At 52.2% G+C, this 20,990-nt stretch overlaps 1 protein-coding gene across 1 annotated transcript in view; it reads right to left on the bottom strand.

Annotated features, from left to right (window-relative positions):
• ST14 (ST14 transmembrane serine protease matriptase) overlaps positions 1-20,990 on the bottom strand; it is a 39,889-nt gene that overhangs the window by 2,403 nt on the left and 16,496 nt on the right. The window contains exons 2-16 of the mRNA XM_036086283.2: positions 15,715-15,874; positions 15,261-15,388; positions 14,950-15,020; positions 13,990-14,147; positions 13,739-13,774; positions 13,260-13,500; positions 10,990-11,129; positions 10,577-10,674; positions 9,714-9,823; positions 9,493-9,623; positions 8,093-8,197; positions 7,664-7,774; positions 7,455-7,568; positions 7,034-7,156; positions 6,087-6,273 (exon numbers count right to left, since the gene is read on the bottom strand). Of these exons, the coding sequence (XP_035942176.1) occupies positions 6,087-6,273; positions 7,034-7,156; positions 7,455-7,568; positions 7,664-7,774; positions 8,093-8,197; positions 9,493-9,623; positions 9,714-9,823; positions 10,577-10,674; positions 10,990-11,129; positions 13,260-13,500; positions 13,739-13,774; positions 13,990-14,147; positions 14,950-15,020; positions 15,261-15,388; positions 15,715-15,874 (1,913 nt within the window). The remainder of the gene's footprint in view (positions 1-6,086; positions 6,274-7,033; positions 7,157-7,454; positions 7,569-7,663; positions 7,775-8,092; positions 8,198-9,492; positions 9,624-9,713; positions 9,824-10,576; positions 10,675-10,989; positions 11,130-13,259; positions 13,501-13,738; positions 13,775-13,989; positions 14,148-14,949; positions 15,021-15,260; positions 15,389-15,714; positions 15,875-20,990) is intronic.

Raw genomic sequence — 20,990 nt, forward strand, 5'->3', positions numbered from 1 at the left:
GCAATCAAAGCTCAGGATTTCTCCAAAAAAAATGGCCCCAAAGCAATGACATCCCCAATAACACCCAGAACTTGGTTTCTATATATTCTTCTCCATTAAAAGGAACCAAGGCTCCCTGGAGAAATGGTTGATTTCAGGTCTGAAGCACGGAAGGCATAAAGCAACCTTGGAACATTTTGTTTTACCAGAAGTAAGCACGTGAGTGCTCAAACAATCATTGAGTCAGTTATCAGGACCATCCAAACATCAAAATGAACAACAGGATTAAAGTACTGTGCATGCTGAGTAATATAAAAGGGGGAGGGGAATCCATGAGTCCATCCTGAATCTGTAAGGGCAGAAGGAAAGCCACTCTTTACAGAAGAACACTAGCTAATAAATACAGAAGAAACAATATAACAAGAAATCGCATTTCGCATCTACCTTGGCAATAACCAACACCAGCAAGAATCATCGATGGATGCTAAAAACACTGGGTAAAAGATTGCCAGGGGGGCTCCTAGGGGGCTTAGTCAGTTGAACGTGTGACTCTTGATTCTGGCTCAGGTCATGATCTCAGGGTCGTGAGATCGAGTCCCACAACAGGCTCCACACTGGGCATGGAGCCTGCTTAAGATTCTCCTTCTCCCTCTGCCCCTCCCCGCTCCTCTCTCTCTCCCTCTCCAAAGAGAAACAACATGATATTCACACTGACTCAAAGTGTCATCCAAGATTATTCATAACAAGGGGGGGGGGGCACACTTATAATGGATGAAAGCCGTGGACCACACCTTAACCAAGTGATCAGACTATCCTCCCAGCCATTCCCACCAATGGGCTAGGACACAGCATCACCTATATAGTGTTCTCCGGGAAAAAAAAAAAGTTTAACCTAACTCTAACCATGAAAAAACAATCAAAAAATCCAAACTGAGAGACATTCTGCAAAATAACCAGCCTGGACTTTTCAAACATGCAATGCCTAAAAAATAATAATAAATTTTTTAAAAAATAAAGGTTTTGGGGAACTGTTCTAAATTTAAGAGACTAGGGGCGCTTGGGTGGCTCAGATGGTTAAGCATCTGCCTTGGGCTCAGGTCATGATCCCAGGGTCCTGGGATCGAGCTCCACATCTGGCTCCTGGCTCGGCTGGGAGCCTGCTTCTCCCTCTCCCTCTGCCTCTCCCCTACTCATGCTCTCTCACTCTCTCTCTCTCTGTATCTCTCTGTCTCAAATGAATAAATAAAATGTTTAAAAAATAATAATAAATAAATAAATAAATAAATAAATAAATTTAAGAGACTAAAGAAAACTAAGGACTAATACAGAGCACAACCCTTGACTGGATCCTAGAGTTAAAAAAAAGAAAAGGCTACAAAAGACAATATCGGGGTCACTGGGGGACACCTGAAGCATGAAAGACGTGCTTGCCACTAGTACTGTGTCCACACTGTTGTTTCTGGAGGTGATTCCCATATTGTGGGTATGGGGGGGAGCTCTCGTTGTTGGGAGACACGAGCTGAGGTACTTGGGGACAGGTGTCATCATGGCTGCACCCAACTCGGAGACAGTTCAGAAAAACGTGCATGTGTAAAGAGAGAGAAATAAAACAAATGTGGTCAAATTCAACAGGTAGTGAATGTAGATAAAGGGTACGAGGGTATTCATTGTCATTTTTTCCTTCATTATATTTGCAACTTTTTTGTAGGTTTGACAATTTTTCAAAATAAAAAATTGGGAAAAGTCTATCTTTAAAATAGAAAGTCTGCATGAGGAAGAAAAGCACGAAGATCAGCTTCACTTTATCTAGCCTATCAAGAGAGTCAAGAGGCTAGTGAAGTGGCCAGTGCTAAAATGTCCTGGCACGGCGCCTTCTCTCCTCGGGGCTCTGAACCTTACCTCCTCCTCCACTGTCTCTCTCCCCCTGCCCCTGAAGCCCAGCTCACCGGCCCTCCGCTAGCCCCGCCCCCCGCCAGCCCCGCCCTCCGCTAGCCCGCGCCCCTATCCCCTCCTCTCCGTTCCTGCTACCACCTCCCTGCAGAACCTCACACCCAGACGGCAGCACTAGCCTCCAAACCGGTCTTTTTGCCTCTGCTCTTTTTAATCTGTTGCTACCAGATGAGAACTTCCTGAAAACTTCTTTTGTGAGAGCCGTTTTCAACAGCCTGAAATGATTCCAAGACCCACCAGATCAGCCAGGCATTCTGTATCTGCATTAATTCTGCCTTACCCTTTCTGACTTCTCCCAACCATCTATGGTGTTCCAGGAACTGCATGAGACCTAACCTCCAAGTGTACCGCGTCCTCGGGGAGGGAGCCATGAAAACCACCCATGACAGCCCAGCATGGGTGACCTCCAGAATGATGGGCAGCAGGCTATGGCAGAGTATGGGGTGGGAGGCGGGTGGCGGGGAGAGGAAGCATGTCATGAACAAGGCCTTGGAGATCAAATAGGACTTGGCTAGTCAAAGCCTGCAGGTGGGGGAGAAAGCAGCAAGACCACAGAGAGCCAAGGGAATGTTTAGATACCCCCCGAAATTGAAAATACGGAAGGTGTGAGGGCAGGACAGGAGACTGAGCCTGGAGAGATGGCACGGGCCAGAGAATGTGGCCCTGTTGGTCATGTTACTCCTTTTCTGCTTTATCCTACAAGTTACCCCGAGCAAGGGGTTGATAGGATCAGATTAGCTCTTTGGAAAGACCACTCCCACCTTGTGGAGACAGGCAGGCATGCTGAGAAGCAAGAGGGTGATCAGGTAGAGGGCGCTGCAGCTGCTAGAGGGCAGCAGCAATGTGAGGGGGAAAGAGTAGAGATGGTCTGGGATATTTAGCAGGCAAGGGCCGGCGATTGAAAGGATGGGATGGGTGGGGTGGGGGGACAGGGTGGGAGAGTCATCCTCCTCCCCTCTGGCACCATCTGTCTGTGATCTCATCACCCGCTACAGACATCCCTTTGTCACCCTGCGCCCATGCTAAGCCCCGTGCCCCCACCCCCTTGCCAGCCCCATTCACCCAGTAACCCCAGCCCCTCTTTCTCGAAGCTTCCTCACATTAAGCCTGCCAGGATGGTCTTTTCTCTCCAGTCCACATTCCTCGGTCGAGGACAGCCTTCGACTCTTTGAGCAGACTTAGTCTCTAGTCGTTGAAGGTACACACGCTCACCAGCAACTGAGAGACCAAGTGTGAAGGTCCAGCCACTGAGGCGCCCCGGGGGCTGCCGTGGGGTTCGGAGGGCACTGGTGGTAGCCACGCCAAGCTCTCTTCTCAGTGCTGACACGTCAAGTCATTTCATCCCCCAGGCAGCCCGTCAATGTAGGGCTGCCCATTCTTAGATGAGGACTCAGACTACAGAGAGACTAAGTAACTTGCCCAAGATCACACAGCTAATAAGTCGTGGACAGGACTGAACCCAGGCAGCCTATACTCTTAACCACAGCAACACCCTGCGAGCACCTGCCAACTCAGAAATGTGTCCAAAGTAACTGCACTCCAGATCCTTGCACACTTCACACCCACCTGCCTCTGCTCACACCCTTCTTTGTCTGGAAGGTCTGCGTCACCTTGTCCAGTTGCAAACACTCTCAGGTTTCAACACTCACACCAGACACCCCTGCTCACAGAGGCACTCTTAAGTCTCCATCCCGGGCCCAGGGGGGAGTTCTCAACTCCCACACGCCGGGCCCAGGTAACCTGTGCACAGTTCCCACACAGCACTTGCCGTGTGCACATGTACGTGTGCGTGCATGAGCATGTGTCATGTATCTCGTCCCCCCAGCCTGGGAAGCCTGGGAAGTGCGGAGAAGAAGGCTTATTCATCTTTGCCCCCGGTGCTAATAACAGCATGGGGTGTCGAATGGATTAACTGCACTATCACTTGGCAGAAGTAAGACTGATGATCAAGAGAAAATGAAGGAAGAGGAAATGAGACATTCAGTGATGAAGCAAGAGAAAGAGGGAAAAGGAACAGAGGGCACGGGGACCATACATGGAGATCCTGGCTCGCCCTGCTGAGGGTCTAGAAGCAGTGGGATTGCAGTAACACTGAGGATATGGGGCTCGGTCTCGCTGTCCTCCGATAACAGGATTCCCGGGGCGGGGGGGCGGCAGGGAGGGGAATGGCTCACTCCAGGCCTGGGCCAGGGAAAATACAAGACAGGCCTAGAGCACCTGGTAGGGCCAGAAAGCATGGAAGTGGCTCAAAAGAACAAAAGAATGGGGGCAGATCAAAGGGACACAGGAGCCAACCTGGGAGAGAGTGCCATGGTCGAATCTGGAACAATCTGAGCAACAAAGTCCTATCACGGCATTGGATTACAATCCAAAGAAATGTAAATATACATGAGTCCATACGAATAGAAATAGCTAATTAAATAAATAAATGGAAGAGAAGGGACAAAGCTTCCTCACAGAAGAATTCCAAACTGGCTCACTTCCAAAGAATAAAGAAAGGGGGCCTTCACCGCGAGGCAGCCTGGCAAACACTATCTCAACCAGCGGAGGACTCGCATTACCGGTGATAAGTCAGGCTGGTAGCCTGGGCCCGCTGACGGCATGTGATATTCTTTCCAGACACTCAGAAGCGCAGTCTAATCATGACAAGAACATTAGACAAACCCAGACTGGGGTGGGGGGGACATTCTACAGGACACCTGGCCTCCGAACTGTCAAGATCACAAAAACAAAGCAGGCTGACTGAGCAACTGTCACGGATCGGAGACTGGGGACAGGGGACAACAGTGCAAAGTGGTAACGTGGACTGGCTCCTGCAGCAGAGAGGATCTGAGAATAAACCCCACGGGATGCCACCAGAGCCTGCGGTGGTGTTCATGGCAGGGCCCAGGGGGTTCTCAGTGCTGACAGACGCACCCCGCCCGCGAGAGAAACTGGGTGAGGGTACGCGGGAACGCCGTACTATCTCTGCAACTCGTCTGGATCCCAAGATAGTTTCTTTTACAAAATTCTTAAGTAAGCTCCCATCACCCCAAAAAGGAACAAAATGATTTCTGCCCAGGGTAGAGCAGAGTGTGAGAAAATAAGAGGGAGGGCAGTTGGGCGGGATGAGGCTGCCCTTCAGCCCAGCAGGGCCCCGGGGACCACGGCCCTGACCCTGCTCGCTCCGGACCTCTGCCGTCACTGCCATCATGCATGCCTATGTGCACCTGCCTGGCCATGCTAGGTCCTGGCTCTCCTGAGACTTCACGGTGCTTCTTCTCTCCTCCCTGCAAGAGGGTGACTGTGGCAGCCCAGTCACCTCTCACAGCTGCCTCTGGCAGAAGGGTACGTGCCCGGCAGAAGGCACTGAGGGTGGGGAGCCCCTGGAAGGTCCGCTCCCCTCGGAGGAGGCTGTCCCACCAGACTTCCTCCATGGCCAGTGGCCACAGGGCCTGGGCCGGCTGACTCTAAGACACAAGGAGCTGGCCAGGCTCCCCCATCCCGCTGCCCTGCCCCCCCTTCCTGAGATGCCAGCAGGACCCTTCCTCAGTGACCTCCCCTGTGCCAGGCTGGACCCCGCCCGTGGGCCCGAGGCCCAGCGGGCAGAGTGCACTGTGTGCCAGGCGCAGAGCTCAGGGTTTCAGGTGCATGAGCACGGTACTCTCGGGCCTCCAGGGATAAGAACTCACGGTGTCACCGTTCCTGCGGAAGAACCCGAGGCCCAGGAAGCGTGAAACACTAGCCCATGGCCACTGGGCAAGCAGAGCTGGAGCGTGAATGTGAGTCTGAACCGGTCCCGGGGCGGCCCCGTGCACAGACCGACCACACATGCCTTGGAACCCGCACACCCGGGCTGGAGCCTGCCTATGCCGCTCCCCAGCTACACGCCCACAAGCACACGCCCTGACCTCTCTGAACCCCCGTTTCTGTAAAATGGGGACATAACCAGACCCGCCTAACCAGGTTGTTAGGAGAGGCACTGAGATACTGCTTTACGGAGAGGGCGCACCTAACAGGGGTCTGTTTTTATGATTACTGTTATTAAGCCCCATCCTGGGGGGTCTGCCACCCTTCCTGGTCCTGTCGCAGCGCCATCCGCCCTGGCATGACTTACACACCGGGGGCTTTCCAAGCCCAGAAAACACAAGGAGAACCCCTCCCAGCCAGCGGCCCACCTGAATCCTCTGTCGTCGATGAAGCAGTGAGCTGCTGACACCATCCAGTTGGGAGAGATGATCGAAGCCCCGCACACGTGGCCCTGGCCCAGGACATGGAGGCTGACCTGCCAGGGCCACTCACCTTCGTCGGCATTCGTGCCCCCGACGACCCGGGACTGCCTGGAGAATGACCGCAGCCCACAGTCTGGGAGGCGCAGAAAACGCACAGGTCAGAGAGTCAGGTGGGGGCACCAGCCCCCCGCTCCCCTCCCCGCGCTCAGCAAGAGGCCGTGTGAGGCAGTCACCTTTTCGTGGGACCCCCTACAAATATCTCGGAGACTCAGAGACCCCCACTGACATTCCCCCGGCCCCTCTCCCTCCTTCCAAACCCAAAACCCTCACACTCCCACCCCCCCATCCCTGTCCAAATGCATTTAGAGGCCTTCAGACATCTGCCGGTTTGCTTGGATTTAATTTGAGTGTCATTTGCCTAGATTTCCTTGCTGACTGCTGACGGGCACAGCTCTCAGAGGAAAGAGCGGATGGGTGGCGTGACATCACAGAACGGCTATAGCTGTGCTCAGATTTAACCTATGGCCAGCGCTTCTGAAATACACCCGAGGCTGCAAACTGAAGCATGGGTGTGCTGGGGGCAAAACCCTGCCGGCTGCTCTGGCAAGCTGTGCCCTCTCTCCTCCAGGCAGGATGGCCAGCAGGGGCCAGCCCAGCACCTTGGCCAGGACGTCAGCTCTGCCACAGAGGCACTGACAGGCTGGCGGCCCCGGGCCCTGCCTCCAGGATCACAGTGCCTCTGTGCCAATCAGCAAAGTCATCCTTTCCCCCAGGCAAACACACCCTCTCACTAGGGCAGAGCTAGGTGAGTGAGGCACTGGCATGTGTTCCACCTCTGCATGTGCCTTGCACAGTGAACAACCTGCACAACTGTATGCAGCGGCCCTGCTCACCACAATTCTTCTCATCTGAGCCATCGCTACAGTCCTTCTTCCCATCACACTCGGGGTTGCTCTTGCTCAAACAGAGCCCGTTCTGGCAGCGATAGGTGTGTTTGGAGCAGGCAACAGTTCTCACTGTTCAAGAAGGAGTACAAGGGGCAGGCAATCAATTCCTCTGCAGCACCCAACCAAAACCTAATGATCCATCCTCCTTATGCTCCTCATCAAGCCTGTCCCACCCATCCGCACCCATGCCCGTGTCCTCCCAGCCTCGCCAAAGGTTCTCCACCTTCCGGAAGATTCTCCCCCCACTGACGCACTTTCTCATCACACTTAACATCTAAGGTGGTTTGTGTTTGTTAAACTTGGGACCCCCTGCAGTGTGAATGTGCTCACGGCGGCTTCCTTCCTTCCTGCTCCCACCAGGCCTCACCGAGGGCACACGTGGCCTCGTCGGAGCCGTCGCCACAGTTGTCCGTCCCGTCACACTGCTGGTTCTGTGGGATGCACTTCCCATTGCCACACCTGAAGGTCTGAGCCGGACAGCCTGGGGGTGGGATGCACCAACACTCAGCAGTGGCTCGGCGGCCCCTGCTGAGGGTGGGCCGCAGGGAGGCCGGTCCAGCCCCACCCCACACTCACTGCACTCCAGCTCGTCGCTGTTGTCCCCACAGTCGTTGATGCTGTCACACACCCAGAAGAGGGGCTTGCAGAACTTGTTCCTGCACGTGAACTGGTAGGTGGCGTTGCATTCTAAAGGGAGTACGGGGTAGCATTCAGCTGGGCTCCAGGCCCTCGCTCTGACATCAATCATTGCTCACTGCTTCCCAGGGAAGCAGGCGCGACCAGACAGCTGCCTGGGGACCCCTTTCCCTGCTGGGGGGGTTGGTTCTGGGGCGTCCCGGCGTCCCGAGCTATGGAAGCTGAGCCTGGTATTGCAGAAATTCTCTACTCTACTCTGCAGAAATACCCAAACCGCGGAAGGAGGGGTGGGGCGTGAGGTCTACACGGGGCGTGGGGGGTGGGGACGGCATCCAGGAGCGGGACACGGCGTGGGCAGAGGGGACTCACGGCAGTTGAGCTCGTCACTGTAGTCCGTGCAGTCCGCCCAGCCGTCACAGCGCAGCTCCTTCTGGATACACCTCCCCGTGCTACACATGAACTTACCCGGGCATGCTGCAAGGGAGAGGGCAGGCCTCAAGTCCACGGCCACCAGCCCTGCCTCCCACGCCGGCTGCCTTCCCTCGGGGCCACCCTCACCGCCACACTGAGGACCAAACAGAAAACTCTTCCCCATCCAGCCCTCAGTGTAGAGAGGAGCGGGCTGCAGTTGGCACCGAGGGCAGGGGTCTTCCAGCCCCACCCAGCTGTGGCAAGTGGGGTTCCTAGAACCTACAGCCAGCACGGGAGGGCCAGCCGCAGACCCACAGCGAGGGGCCCCTCCTGACCGCCAGTGACCAAGCCCCAGGGAGCTCCAGACAAAGTGGAGAGAGGCTGGCTGGGTGTGCACTCGGTTCTCCTGCCCTGTGTCCTTGCCGGCCACATGGCCCCAAGTGCCAGGCTCCCCCTGCCCAGCACAGAACAACCGAAGCTCAGCGGATCGATGACGTACGCATCCTATCCAAGTGCCAAATGGCATCCCGAGATTTCCTTACTTCTAAGGTCTTTCCCACATTTCCGTGTTTCTGCAATTGGACTGTGTCCGCCAACCGACGTCGTGAGGCCGGGGACGGAGCTGAGGGTGGATGGGGGTGAGCCTGGCCCGGAAGGTGGGGCCTTCACCTGTGCGCTGCATCGGTGCTTAGTTACTTATCAAAGGGCTTCGGTCGGCCAGTTACACTTTGGGTGGTGAGCCGTGCTGTTGCGTTTTAACTTAAATTTGGATTCTCGTGTGTAGTTAAAATGTCTCCCGGAAGGTTACTCTCTGACGTGGGGCTGACACAAAAAGTCACCATGGATGCGGACGAACTTCTCTGCACACAGCAGACAGGGAAACTAAAGGCCACAGAAACTGCCCCATCTCTTAGGTGGAGACTGCAGAATTTTCAGAGCTCGGAGTAGTTCACGTGACAAGTCCTGCCCCAGGATTTTCTCCCGTGTCTCAGAATTACGCTGCCATTCCCCAAGGGGCTAAAAGGCCACAAAGACAGGCACGGATCGGCAGAGGCGTGGCCATGCTGAAACACAGGCACAGATGGCCCAAAGGAACCCGGGGGCCCTCGGGCTCCGGTGCCTCCCACAGGGACTCGAGGGCACGGCCTGTACCAGCATTCCCTGCCCACCTTTGCCAAGAAATGCATTTATGGCCGCCTTTTATTTTATCCCTCCAAAGGCCACAGGAGTGATATGCACCTTGCATTCTCTGGTATCTCAGACTCAGGGAAGCACAATGCTAGGAAGATACAGAGCAGAGGGTTCGTTGCGGGCCAGTCCCCCTAGCCAGGTTCCTCCTTCTAGAGACGTGTACTCACGGTCACTGGAATCATAGGAGAGGTACTCAGCCAAGAAACCCGTGTCGGTGTAGGACTGATCGGAGTGGAAGCGCACAGTGATCCTGCTGCTCTTGCTGGTAACTACAAACTGGGGCCTCTCTCCACAGTACCTGCAGGGGGCGGTCAAGGGTAAGGAGGGGATCCGGAGGGGATGGCGGCACCCCTGCCCCTCCAGCACGGCACTGTTCCAGGGCACTCACTTCTCCCCGTTGACCTCCACGTAGTCCTTGGGGCAGGAGCCCGGGGGAATGTTGGGCTCCACCAAGTAGAAGAGCTTGAAGAGCACTTTCACATTTTGGTTGTTGGGCACCTAAGGAGGGAGATGCTGCTGGGGGGTCTGCTGCGTCCTTCCCTCCTCCTAAACCCAGGGACACGGCGTGCTGCTGGCCACGGGCGCTGGGGGACCATGGCACACGGCACGACTGCTGCGTTTTTTCTCTCCGACCCGTGTGGGCAATACGGAACACACAGCAGGAGGGCCTCAGGTTGGACGTTTGGAAGAACTTCTAGCCTCAGAGGCAAGAAACACCCTTCTATTCCTGAAGAAAGCTGGAGGTCCTCCCGGCATCATCGAAGAAAGGAAGGCGAGCCGGGTCGCTGACTCAGAGGGCGTGAGGGGCGGCCCGGGCGGCAAGACTCTCGTCTCGCTGCCGTCCAGCAAGTGCTTTCTCCACGCCTCATGCGCATTCTGCGACTTCACCTCTGAGAGGCAGACACCGTTACTCTCCTCTTACCCAGGAGCAAGCTGAGGCACTGACAGGTGGGGTGACTGGCCCGAGGTCCCTCAGGCGGCCGCTGATCAAGAGCTAGGATTTGAGTCTTGGGGACGCTGTAAGATCAGCCCTCCTCCACCCTGTCCCACCCTGCAAAGCTTTAGATACTTGCTATTTGGGAGCTGCTAAGGGAGCCCATCTCCCTCTCCTTGCCCTTCCTCACTTGCCATCCTAGAGCAGCCCTCTCTCTTGTCTTCCCTCCCCCTTGAGCTCTCCTGCCCTCTCTCCCGCTTCCACCTCCTCCCCCTCTCTCCCCCTTTCTGCTCTCACGGGCACCCTACAGCTCCTACCTCAATGTCCCACGTGCAGTTCATGTTGGGCGGGTAGTGGCCAGGATAGTAGGGGCTGCTAAATGTCCCATGGGTGCCATGTAAGTAGCCTCCACAGCCTGAAAGGAAACGCAGGAGAAAGAGCCTGAGGATCAAGGACCCCGGCAGAGCCGGCCCTCCCTTCTCTCAAGCTGCGCCCCTGGGCACCCGCACACTCCGCAACCAGTGGCTGGGAAGTGTGAGTGCTGGGAGTCCGACCCCTTTAGGGAGGGCTTCCGACCCACATGAGAGGCAAAAGGCCCTGTGGCTTAAGGTTCCCACCTCTGTCACCGACCAAGGCCAGTTCACCAGCCGAAGGGTTTGTCCTGCGCCTCATGGGCTCAGGCCCGCCCCTCGGATCTGTCCCTCCTCTGCCCCGCCGTGCCCTTCCTTACGGCTCAGCTTAGGCAGCTGGAAGAACGTGGCCTCAAAGCCAGGGTGTCGCCGCTCGGTGTTGGTGATCAGCGTGACGAGCAGGACATTCTGGGAGGAGAGGAAGGTCAGGTTGTAGGAGGGAGGGTAGGTGCCACACAGCCTGTGGGGGGGCAGAAGGGGTGCGTGTTACCGAGAGCACAAAGAACCCCGGCATCCCTAACCCCGGTCCCATCCACAAAAGGCCAAGGGTGGGGTCACTTCAAAGCCCCTCCCTGCAAAAACGACCTGAATAAGGATTTAGTTGTAAGACTGTCTTTTAAACAAACAGCAAAAACTCAGAAACCTCGAATACCTGACCACAGAAGATTCATTCAACTATGAGGTAAATAATAACAATAATAGTAACAGTAACGGCACCCACACCACTTAGGAACATGCCAGGCACTGCTTAGTGCTATGTATCTATTCACTCAGGCGTTCTTCCTAACAACTCTACTAAGTAAATACTATAATCCCCCCCTTTACAGACCAGGAAACCGAGGCACAGAGAGGTGATATAACTTGCCCAAGGATCCACAGTTAATAAGTGACTGAGCTGAAAACAAAACTCAGGCATCCTGACTCTGGAACCGACGCAGCCAAGGACTGTGTCTCGATGCTTCCACACAAGAATGCCACGTTATGCAACCATTACAAATGACAGAAACAAGCTTACTGATTCGGAAAGAGCATCATGATATACTTCAGTTTTAAGAAGCAGATAGCAAAACCAAATGTGCCCTATAATCCTATTTTTATTTTTTTTAAAGATTTTATTTATTTATTTGACAGAGAGAGACACAGCGAGAGAGGGAACACAAGCAAGGGGAGTGGGAGAGGGAGAAGCAGGCTTCCCCCCAGGACCCCCCCAGGATCATGACCTGAGCTGAAGGCAGACGCTTAATGACTGAGCCACCCAGGCGCCCCACAATCCTATTTTTAAATCTATACACAAATGCACCCATACACAGCAAAAAGAGTGAAGAACGTACATCACAAATCTCACAGTGATTACTTCTAGATAGTAAGATTATGATTGAGGTTTGTGCTCTCTGTGCATGTCTGTTTCCCAGTTTTTCCTTTCAGAGCCATGTGCTGATTTTGTTGTACAATTCATAAACTAGAGAGAAGGAAAGAAACCTTGCAGAAAAAGGGTGTTCAGCCTGGAGACCTGGCTGCTGAGCTGTGGCGGCAGATGGTTCTATCCTGTTTGGAGCCTGAATTCTAGCCCATTATTTATCACGAAACGTCTGCCCAGCTCATTTCTGCAGACAGCAAGGGAAGGCTCTGGCCCACTGAGTCAGGGAGAGCTGAGGAGGGGGCAGTCCACCCCCACCCGCAGCGCTGTGAGAGGCGCGCTCCATCCTGGCGGGGGGTGGGGGGTGCGGGTGGCCATCTGGGCACCCCCACCTCCTCAGCAGGTGTATGATGCCTTCTTATTTCCTGTAATCCTGATGCTTTGGCCGCTGGGGCCTTGCTGACTCTGGAGACACTGCCCCTCCCAGGACTAGCCAATTCCCACTCACCCTTGGGCAAGCCTTTCACATGCAAACACCCCTCAGTCCAGAGCCCACACCCCAACCACCTCCTCCATGGGGCTCTTCCCTCCAGGCGACCACCCACCCTAATGGAGGTGGCCCTAATCACCCCACAACCAGGTCCCAGACAACCAGAGATGGCCCTGTGCCCCAGAACCCACTGGAATTATTTGAACCAGCCAATTCTTAACCTGCATACAAGGCCTGGCCTTGCCTTTCCCGGAAACCATGACAAAGGCTCTGGCCCCTGTTTCCCCCCAGCCCCCTCTGCCTCCTGACTGACCCTGGGGCTTCCCCATGTGGCCCCACACCTGGGGACTGCCCCTCCTCTTGGGAACTGTCAGGAACAAGCGATCATTGAAAAGATCCTGATTTTTTCAATCCTGATCCATCGGCCTCAACATAAGTGAGTGTAATAAAGTGGGGTCTGCACCTCCACTCTGGCGAGGAAAGGAAGCGCACCCAGCTCGCGGGCACCGAGGGGCCGCTGAGTCTTCCTCACCCTGGCCACGGCTGATGAAATCGCCTCTGAGCTGCTCTGCGGGAGCTCACGCCGAGGCCCACACACACCTGATCCCTGCTGCCCGGAACGTGTGCGGGGGCCTCGAGTCCCACAGTCTATCTCCAGCCCACACTGTGCTTCCCTCCGTGGGCAGCCACCAAGCCCACCACCGCCCCGCCCCCGCCCGCCTCTGCGTCCCCGGGACACTCACTGCACCACGGCACGCGGCTCCACAGGGCTCAGAGTGTCATACACCATGACCAGGTCACTGCCACGGTCGTCACAGGACGCGACATCAAAGCTGCGGAAGGTGAGGCTCAGCACGGACTCGGCATCCCCCCGCAGGGTCCACTGGCAGCGGGCCCGAGCCGGGTACGGGCTGTCGGGGAAGCCGGGCGTGGTGAAGCGGGTCAGCTCCCCGCTCCGGGCGTGCAGGGCGAAGCTGCAGCTGTCTGTGTGGGAGACAGAGTGGCCATGGGGGAGCCACCGGAGCCTCCCTGGTGGTGCACCCAGGCCCTCCGAGATGTCCCAGGCTGCCCTGGACCCGGGAGAGACCGAAGAGGGGGATTCTCGTGGCCTGGGAGAGACGGCGGGGGGGTGTGTGTGTGTGCATGATTTGGGGACCCCCTTGACTGAAGGGGCATCTGGCCACATCCGTCCTCTTCTCTGGGAGATGGGCGTGGTACTTACTGTCCTGGGCGGTCTGTACTGTTCTGGAGTCAGTGGCTGAAGAACAAGAAGGAGAATGAAGTATTTACTGGCGTGGTCGATTTCCTCATTCCTGCTTCCTTGCTCCCCTAGAGGGGGGTGCGGGGCCAGCAGGCAGTCTTCCCTTCCGTGCCCTAGCTCGGGAGTGCTGTTCCCCCAACGGTCCAGGGCCTGGCCCTGCTCCACCGAAGATGGGCCCAACACACGCCCACCCCTAGCGTCCCTGTACTTACGGAAGGCCACCACGGAGGTCAGCACGAAGGAGCTGAGGGCGCGGGCACGGGGCGGCAGTGTGACCACACGCTCCTCGGCCATGGCGCGCTCGGCCTCCTCCACCAGGTACTTGGGGATGCTGAACTCGGACCAGTAGTAGGCGATGACGCTGCCCTCACTGGGGGAGAGGGGTGAGCCTGAGGCACGGGACGGGGTGGCGGGGGGCATGCTGGGCACCCCACCTGTCCCCATACTCTCCCAGATCCCCGGCGCAGACCGGACGGCTCAGGCCCCCAAAGAGACCTTCCTCCAGGCAGGGGCCCACCCCAGATTCTTTTATGCTTCCCCACCTTTTGATCCCTTAAGCCAGACATCTTGCCCCTTGACCCTCTACTCTCAGTCTCACGCCCAACCAGACGTGTTCTGGGGCCAGATCGGGGCCAGAGCTTGGGCTGTGGACCCAGCTCTCCCACTAGCTTGGGCGCACTGAGTAACAAATTCTTAAGTCTGCCTCCTCATCTCGGAGAGAGGATGCGAATGCCACCTGCCACACAGCATTCATAAGGATTAAATTAAACTAACAAAATCAAAAGCACTTTTGAGATAAAGTCTATTTTTAAAGAAGCATGTTGAAGGCTGGTTGAGCAAGAAAAATATGAAGACTCACTGAAGCCTTCCAAAGCCAAGTTTGGAAAAGTAACACACGGTCACCACCATTACTGAACGGCGTCTGTGGCCACTGCATTCACCTGCATTCACCCGTATCACCTGCATTCACCCATGTCACCCTGGCAACGCCCCTGCGGTGACCCCTGCCCGGGAGACAGCACGATGCCGTGAGCTGAGGGAAGAACAGGGCCTGGTGCCCTGCTCCCCAAGCCAGACCTCGCGGCTCCATCACCCCGCAATCTGCGAGCTCTCTGCCCCCCAAACACACACACACTGTACTGATCCCACCCAGCCTTCTCCCCAGCACCCACCTGAAGGCAGTCACGGCCGACTCCTTGTGGTAGGGGCCCAGGGATGGCACCCCACTGTATAACAGCTTCAGCTGAGGGAAGGAGAGAAGGCTCACGGCTAGCCAAAGAGCAGCAACAACCCCCCCTGCCCAAGCCTGTGCCGCCTCCTCCCCCTGGGGACCTGGGCCCCCTTCCCAGGTGCCTGGAAGCCCATGCCACCTGCAGCCCAGGGATTTGGGAGGAAAGGGAGCCGTGTCCTCTCGGCCCGGGTGGGGTGGGAGTGCCAGGGCAGACAGCAGGGACGGGGCTCCCTGCCCAAGGGCTGGACTCACCGCTTCCTTCACCTTATTGGCCAGGTTTGTAAACTCAGTGGAATTGGAGTTCTCATAGGCATCCAGAAAGTTCTCATTTGTGATCCTCAGGTAGCCATTGAAGACTTTCTGAACCCGCACGTTCCGGTCTATGGGAGACCAGAGAAGGAGGGTGGTCAGAGGAAGCGACGCCGTCCCCGCCGCCATCCTCAAGCTGCCCTCAGCAACCCCCAGGGAGCGAATGCCAGGAGGGGCCAGTGGACACATGAGCCTCTGGGCCAACACTTCTCCCTTATGGCTTCAAAGAGCCAGGGGAGACAGAGCCCTGGACCCTTCCTCATCTGCCCCCCATCTGCACCCCCGTTCTCTCCCTCACGTTCCCCGCAACCGGTAGCCCCCGCATCGCTCCACTGAGAGGGGAGGTACAGCCACCCCCAAACCACCCGTCCCAGAGCCACCCCCTGGCTTTACTCACACTGGAAGTGCCACACCAGGAAACAAGCCACGAGAGAAAGCAAGAATAAGCCGACCAGCATGGCCACCAGCACCACCCAACGCTTCGGGCCCCGCTTCTCAACCTTCTTGGTGTTGTTGACTGGCAGAAACTCCACACCTTCCTCAATGCCGTTCATGCTCTGAACAGAGAAATGCAACACAGCTCAGACACTCTCCCTCCCCTCAACAGCCTCCCCAGCCCTGCTCCAGGAAGAATGTTTACCCTTTGTAAGGTCCCGCGTGGAGAAAAAAGCAGGGAGAAATGAGAAGTGGCCTTCTCATCCACGCATCCCCGTGTCTGGGCAGCACCACACATGTATCGCTTAAGAATTGATAGTTTAAATGAAAATGAAACCCAGTCATGGAGGCTTTCCACTTAAATGAATCATCTTTGACGCAGGTGGATGCCCGTGTGTGGGGAGAAAGGGCCATGCCCGGGGCCATGATTGGCTGTGTCAGCCTCTACAGGCAGCCTCTCCTTCAGCTGACCCAGCCCTGGGGCGTGGTGTGAGAGCCCCTGCCAGCTCCAGTCCCCACTGATCACGGAGGGGGAAGGGGGGCAGGAGCCTATGGGCCGCACAGAAACCGTACACCCTACCCAGTGGCCTTGCTCTGCCAATGTTTAACCAGCCCGAAGTAAAAAGGCAGTAAACCCGGGCAGCCCTGCCATGCCACCGTGGAACCAGCCACTGATTCCTGCCTCAAGTGTCCCAGTCTGGAACCTCAAGGTGACATGAGGCCAGGTCTCTACTGGAATCCACACCCACGCTCACCGGAGAGCAGGAAAAGCAAAACTTCCAACAAAGAGGACAGCAGCTTACCTCCTAGGCTCCTCCCAGTCAGGGGCTCTCCAGGAAGAGAGGAGTATGAGTATGGCGGCTGGGGTGTCTACAGGCCCGCAATGACAGGGAGGCAAACTCTTCGGCACTATAACACACTCTGTCTGCCCTAAACCCCGGAGAGGAGCTCTGCCCTTTCAGCTTTAACTACTTCAGACCCATTCCAAAAGGGTATGTAATCAAAGCAGTAGCCCCCACCCCCAAATTCCACAGATGCGGCCATTTTAACAGTTTCCAGATGTGGTTCTTCTGGTGTCCTCCTAATGCTCTCAATGATGTGCTTGAACTGACATTTCTTGATTTGTTACATTTAAACATCATCTATTAACTTCACCATTATAAGAGTCTCCCCATTCCTGCCACCTTGGATACTCATATTTCTGTTTCATAATTGGTTATTTTTGTGACCCTAATATTGCATACAGAAAAACACCCCATTGCTAACTCTACTTTGGTAATCATATTGCAATATATAAATGTATCAAATCAACATGTTCTATACCTTAAACATTACACAATGTTCTATGTCAATTATAGCTCAATAAAATAAATTTTTAAAAAGGAAAGAAACACAGCCCAGAGGTGACCACCTAAAATGCTTTCATGATCTGCTTATTGTGGAATATATCTCCATATTTCTAAATAACACTATCTCTTGATTCATCTATTTAAAATATAAGCATCTGACTTACTATTATGATAATTTGAATTTTAATATCCTTTCTTTGTCTCGCCCATCCTCCCAATAGTTATAGGGCTAAAGGTTTTTTTGGTTTTTTTGTTTTTTTTTTTAATTATATCCACACTCTATATTTTCATTACAGTTGGCCCTTGCAGGGTTAGGGGTATCCACCCCCTACACAATCAAAAATCCACATGTAACTTTTGACTCGCCCAAAACTACTCACAGCCCACTGTTGACAAGAAGACTTACTGATTAACACATATTTTGTATGTTATATGTATTACATATTGTACAATAAGGTAAGCTAGGGAAAAGAAAATGTTAAGAAAATCAGAAGAGAAAATATATTTATAGTACTATACTATATTTATGTATTAAAAAAAAAACCCGCATATAAGTGGGACCACGCAATTCAAACCCGTGTTGTTCAGAGGTCAACTGTATTAGTCTTTGGAAATAGTGTTCACTATTGTTTCCTCCCCAGTACAACTAATTTATTTCTCCTGCTGCAAAATTCATTTACTTGGGTTTCTTTTTAACATATACCCAGGTCTTTCTATACAGTCTAAGAGCTCTGTAATATTTTTCTACTCTTCCACACATAAAGTCTGTCAAATACCCTCCCACTTCATTTTTTCCTGGAAGCTTCCCTTCCTAGAACTCTCTGCCCTTTCCTATAGCTATTGTCTGGAACTTCCTGCAATATCACCCTGGGAATTTCCTTCCTCTCCCTCTTGTATTAAAACCCCTATTTCCTGGATTCCATGTGTTCATCTTTCTTGGCTTGCTTCATTTTGGTGGAATACATACTTCAGTAGCTTCCCAAGAGAGAAAATTTTTGAGACTTTGCACGTTTCTGAGTACCTGACACACATTTGTGGATAGTTTAGCTGGGTATAGACCTATAGGTTTCAAATAATTTTCACTTAAAATTTCGAAGGCTCCATTGTTTTTTAGCTTCTAATTTTGCTTTTGAGAAATAAGATAACAGAACAAATCCATTTTTTTCTTATTCATAATTTGTTATCCCTATCTGAAAGCTTTGAGGATGTGCTTTGAATTGGGTCTTTAAATTTCATTATGCTGAGCTCTCTCCACCTGCCCTTTGAATTTGGAAATTCATTTCTTTCAGTCTGGGAAACTTTCTTGTACAGGCATACCTTGTTTTATTGTGCTTTGCTTTATTGCAGTTCACAGATAACACACTTTTTACAAATTAGAGGTTTGTGGCACCGTATGTCAAGCAAGTCTATCGGTGCCAATTTTTTTTAATTTTTTATAAAATTTTTTAAAGATTTTATGTATTCATTTGTCAGAGACAGAGAAAATACAAGCAGGAGAAACAGCAGGCAGAGGGAGAAGCAGACTCCCCGCTGAGCGAAGAGCCTGATGTGGGACTCAATCCCAGCACCCTGGCATCACCACCCGAGCTGAAGGCAGACGCCCAACCGAGCCACCCAGGAGTCCCTATCAGTGCCATTTTTTCAACAGCATTTGCTCACTTCCAGTTTCTGTGTCACATTTTGCTAATTCTTGCAATATTTCAAATTTTTCATTATTATTATATCTGTTATGGTGATCTGTGATCAGTGATTGTGACTCACTGAGAGCTCAGATGATGTTTGACATTTATTAGTAATAAAGTATTTTTAAGTTAAGGTATATACATTGTTTTTTAAACATAATGTACACTTAATAGACTACAGTATAGTGTAAACATAACTTCTATAAGCATTGGGAAACCAAAAAATTCATTTGACTTCCTTTATTGTGACATTTGTTTTATTGCAGTGACCTGGAACTAAACCCACAATATCTCCAAAGTATGCCTGTATTATTTCTTAAATTATGTCTTCCCCTTCATTTTCTCTAGTCTTTCTGCAATTCCTATTATATTGATTCTCTACTTATCCTTCCTCTATTATCCATCTCACTTTTTTCTTTTTTAAGTAATCTCTACACCCAACACGGGGCTCAAACTCATGACCCCAAGATCAAGAGTCGCATGTTCTACCAACGGAGCCAGCCAGGCACCCCCGTCTCATTGTTTTTTAACTTTTCCACTGAACTTTTCATTTCTGCTGTTAACTCATTTCCAAGAGTTCTTTCTTGTTGAATTTTCCTCTTTCTTGTTCCCTGAATTTTGGATGCAAAATCTTCTCATCTTTATATTGCTATTAAGTACTTTTTCTCTGTTTTTGACTTTCTTTTTCATGTTGAAGACTTTCCTTAAATGCCTCAGGGTGTTTGGTTGTTCATTCATATTTAGGAATGAGGTCCTAAAAGCAGTTTGGGAGCTCTGTGTGTATGGTTTGTCACCAGTGGCTTTGCTGTAGGCTACAATTAAGTGGTTAGCCAGATTTTTTTACTAGGCACTCCCAACTGTTAAGCTATGTCTATCTTTTCTATGGGATGGTTTAATTGCTCCAGAGAATAATTTTCTAATCTCCTGGATAGAGTGATTTAAACCCAGCCACTAGCATTCTGAAACACATGAGAGAATAGGCCTTTGACTACTTTTCACCCCTCACTACAGCCTTCCTCTATACCTAGTGTCCTCAAGTCTAGAGAAATCAATTTCCCATTCCTTATGGGGGACTGGTGCAGTAGGGGTATGTTTGTTTGGGATCGAAGTGGGGATCTGGAGATTTCTAACAATGCCCTTCCCCAGCTCTCCTCTATCTCATAGCCTGAGCCCAATTTCTGAACCTGGGAGAGGACATTATCAAAGAATACTGTAAGAATATTTCCAAGAGCTAAAGAGAGGCACATATCTTTAAATTCAAAGGGCTCACTGAATAGTAAGAAAGATAAATGAAAGAGCATGCTTAACTAAATATATCACGATGAAATTTCAGGACACCAAGGATAGAGGAGATCCTGGTGTTTCTCCCCCCTCTCATATTTTACATTTCTTTGTCATTTGGTTCTATTCTGGGATTTTTTAAATTTACTCTTGTGAACCTTCTATGGAATTTTAAAAATAGCTTCACTGACATACAGTTGACACAAAATAAACTGTACATATTTAAAGTGTGCAATTTTTGGCATATATATACACCCATGAAACCATCACCACAATCAAGATAATAAACATATCTGTCATCTTCAAAAGTTTCCTCTTGGCCCTTCCCTCCCATTCCTCCCTGATTCCCTTTCCAGTCCCAAAGCAACCACTTATCTGCTTCCTGATTTGTTTTCTAGAACTTTATAAAAATGGAATTTTACAGCATGTACTCCTTATTGTCTGGCTTCTTTTACTCAGCACAATATTTTGAGAATCATCCACGACACTAGGTTTATTACGTTAACAGTGCATTCCTTTCTATTCTTGAGTAGTATCCCATTGTATGTATATACAACAATTTGTTTACTTATTCATCTGTTGATGAACAGTTGGGGTGTTTCTAATTTAAGGCTATTCCAAATAAAGCTGCTATAAACATTCCTGTACAAAACCTTGTATTGGCATATGCTTTCATTTCTCTTGGATAGATACCTATGAGTGGAATAGCAAGTTTGCATGACAGGTTTTTTCTTAACTTTGCAAGAAGCCACCAAACTGTTTCCCAAAGTGACTGTATCATTTTACATTCCCATCAGCAGTGGACGAGGACTCCCATCGTCCACATCTTATCCAACATTTGGTATGGTCAATCTTTTTCATTTTAGTCATTCTAATAGATGTATAGTGGTATCTCACTGTGGTCTTAAGTTGCTTTTCCCTGATGA

This window comes from Halichoerus grypus, chromosome 11 (assembly GCF_964656455.1).
Source record: "Halichoerus grypus chromosome 11, mHalGry1.hap1.1, whole genome shotgun sequence".
Classification (NCBI taxonomy): domain Eukaryota; kingdom Metazoa; phylum Chordata; class Mammalia; order Carnivora; family Phocidae; genus Halichoerus; species Halichoerus grypus.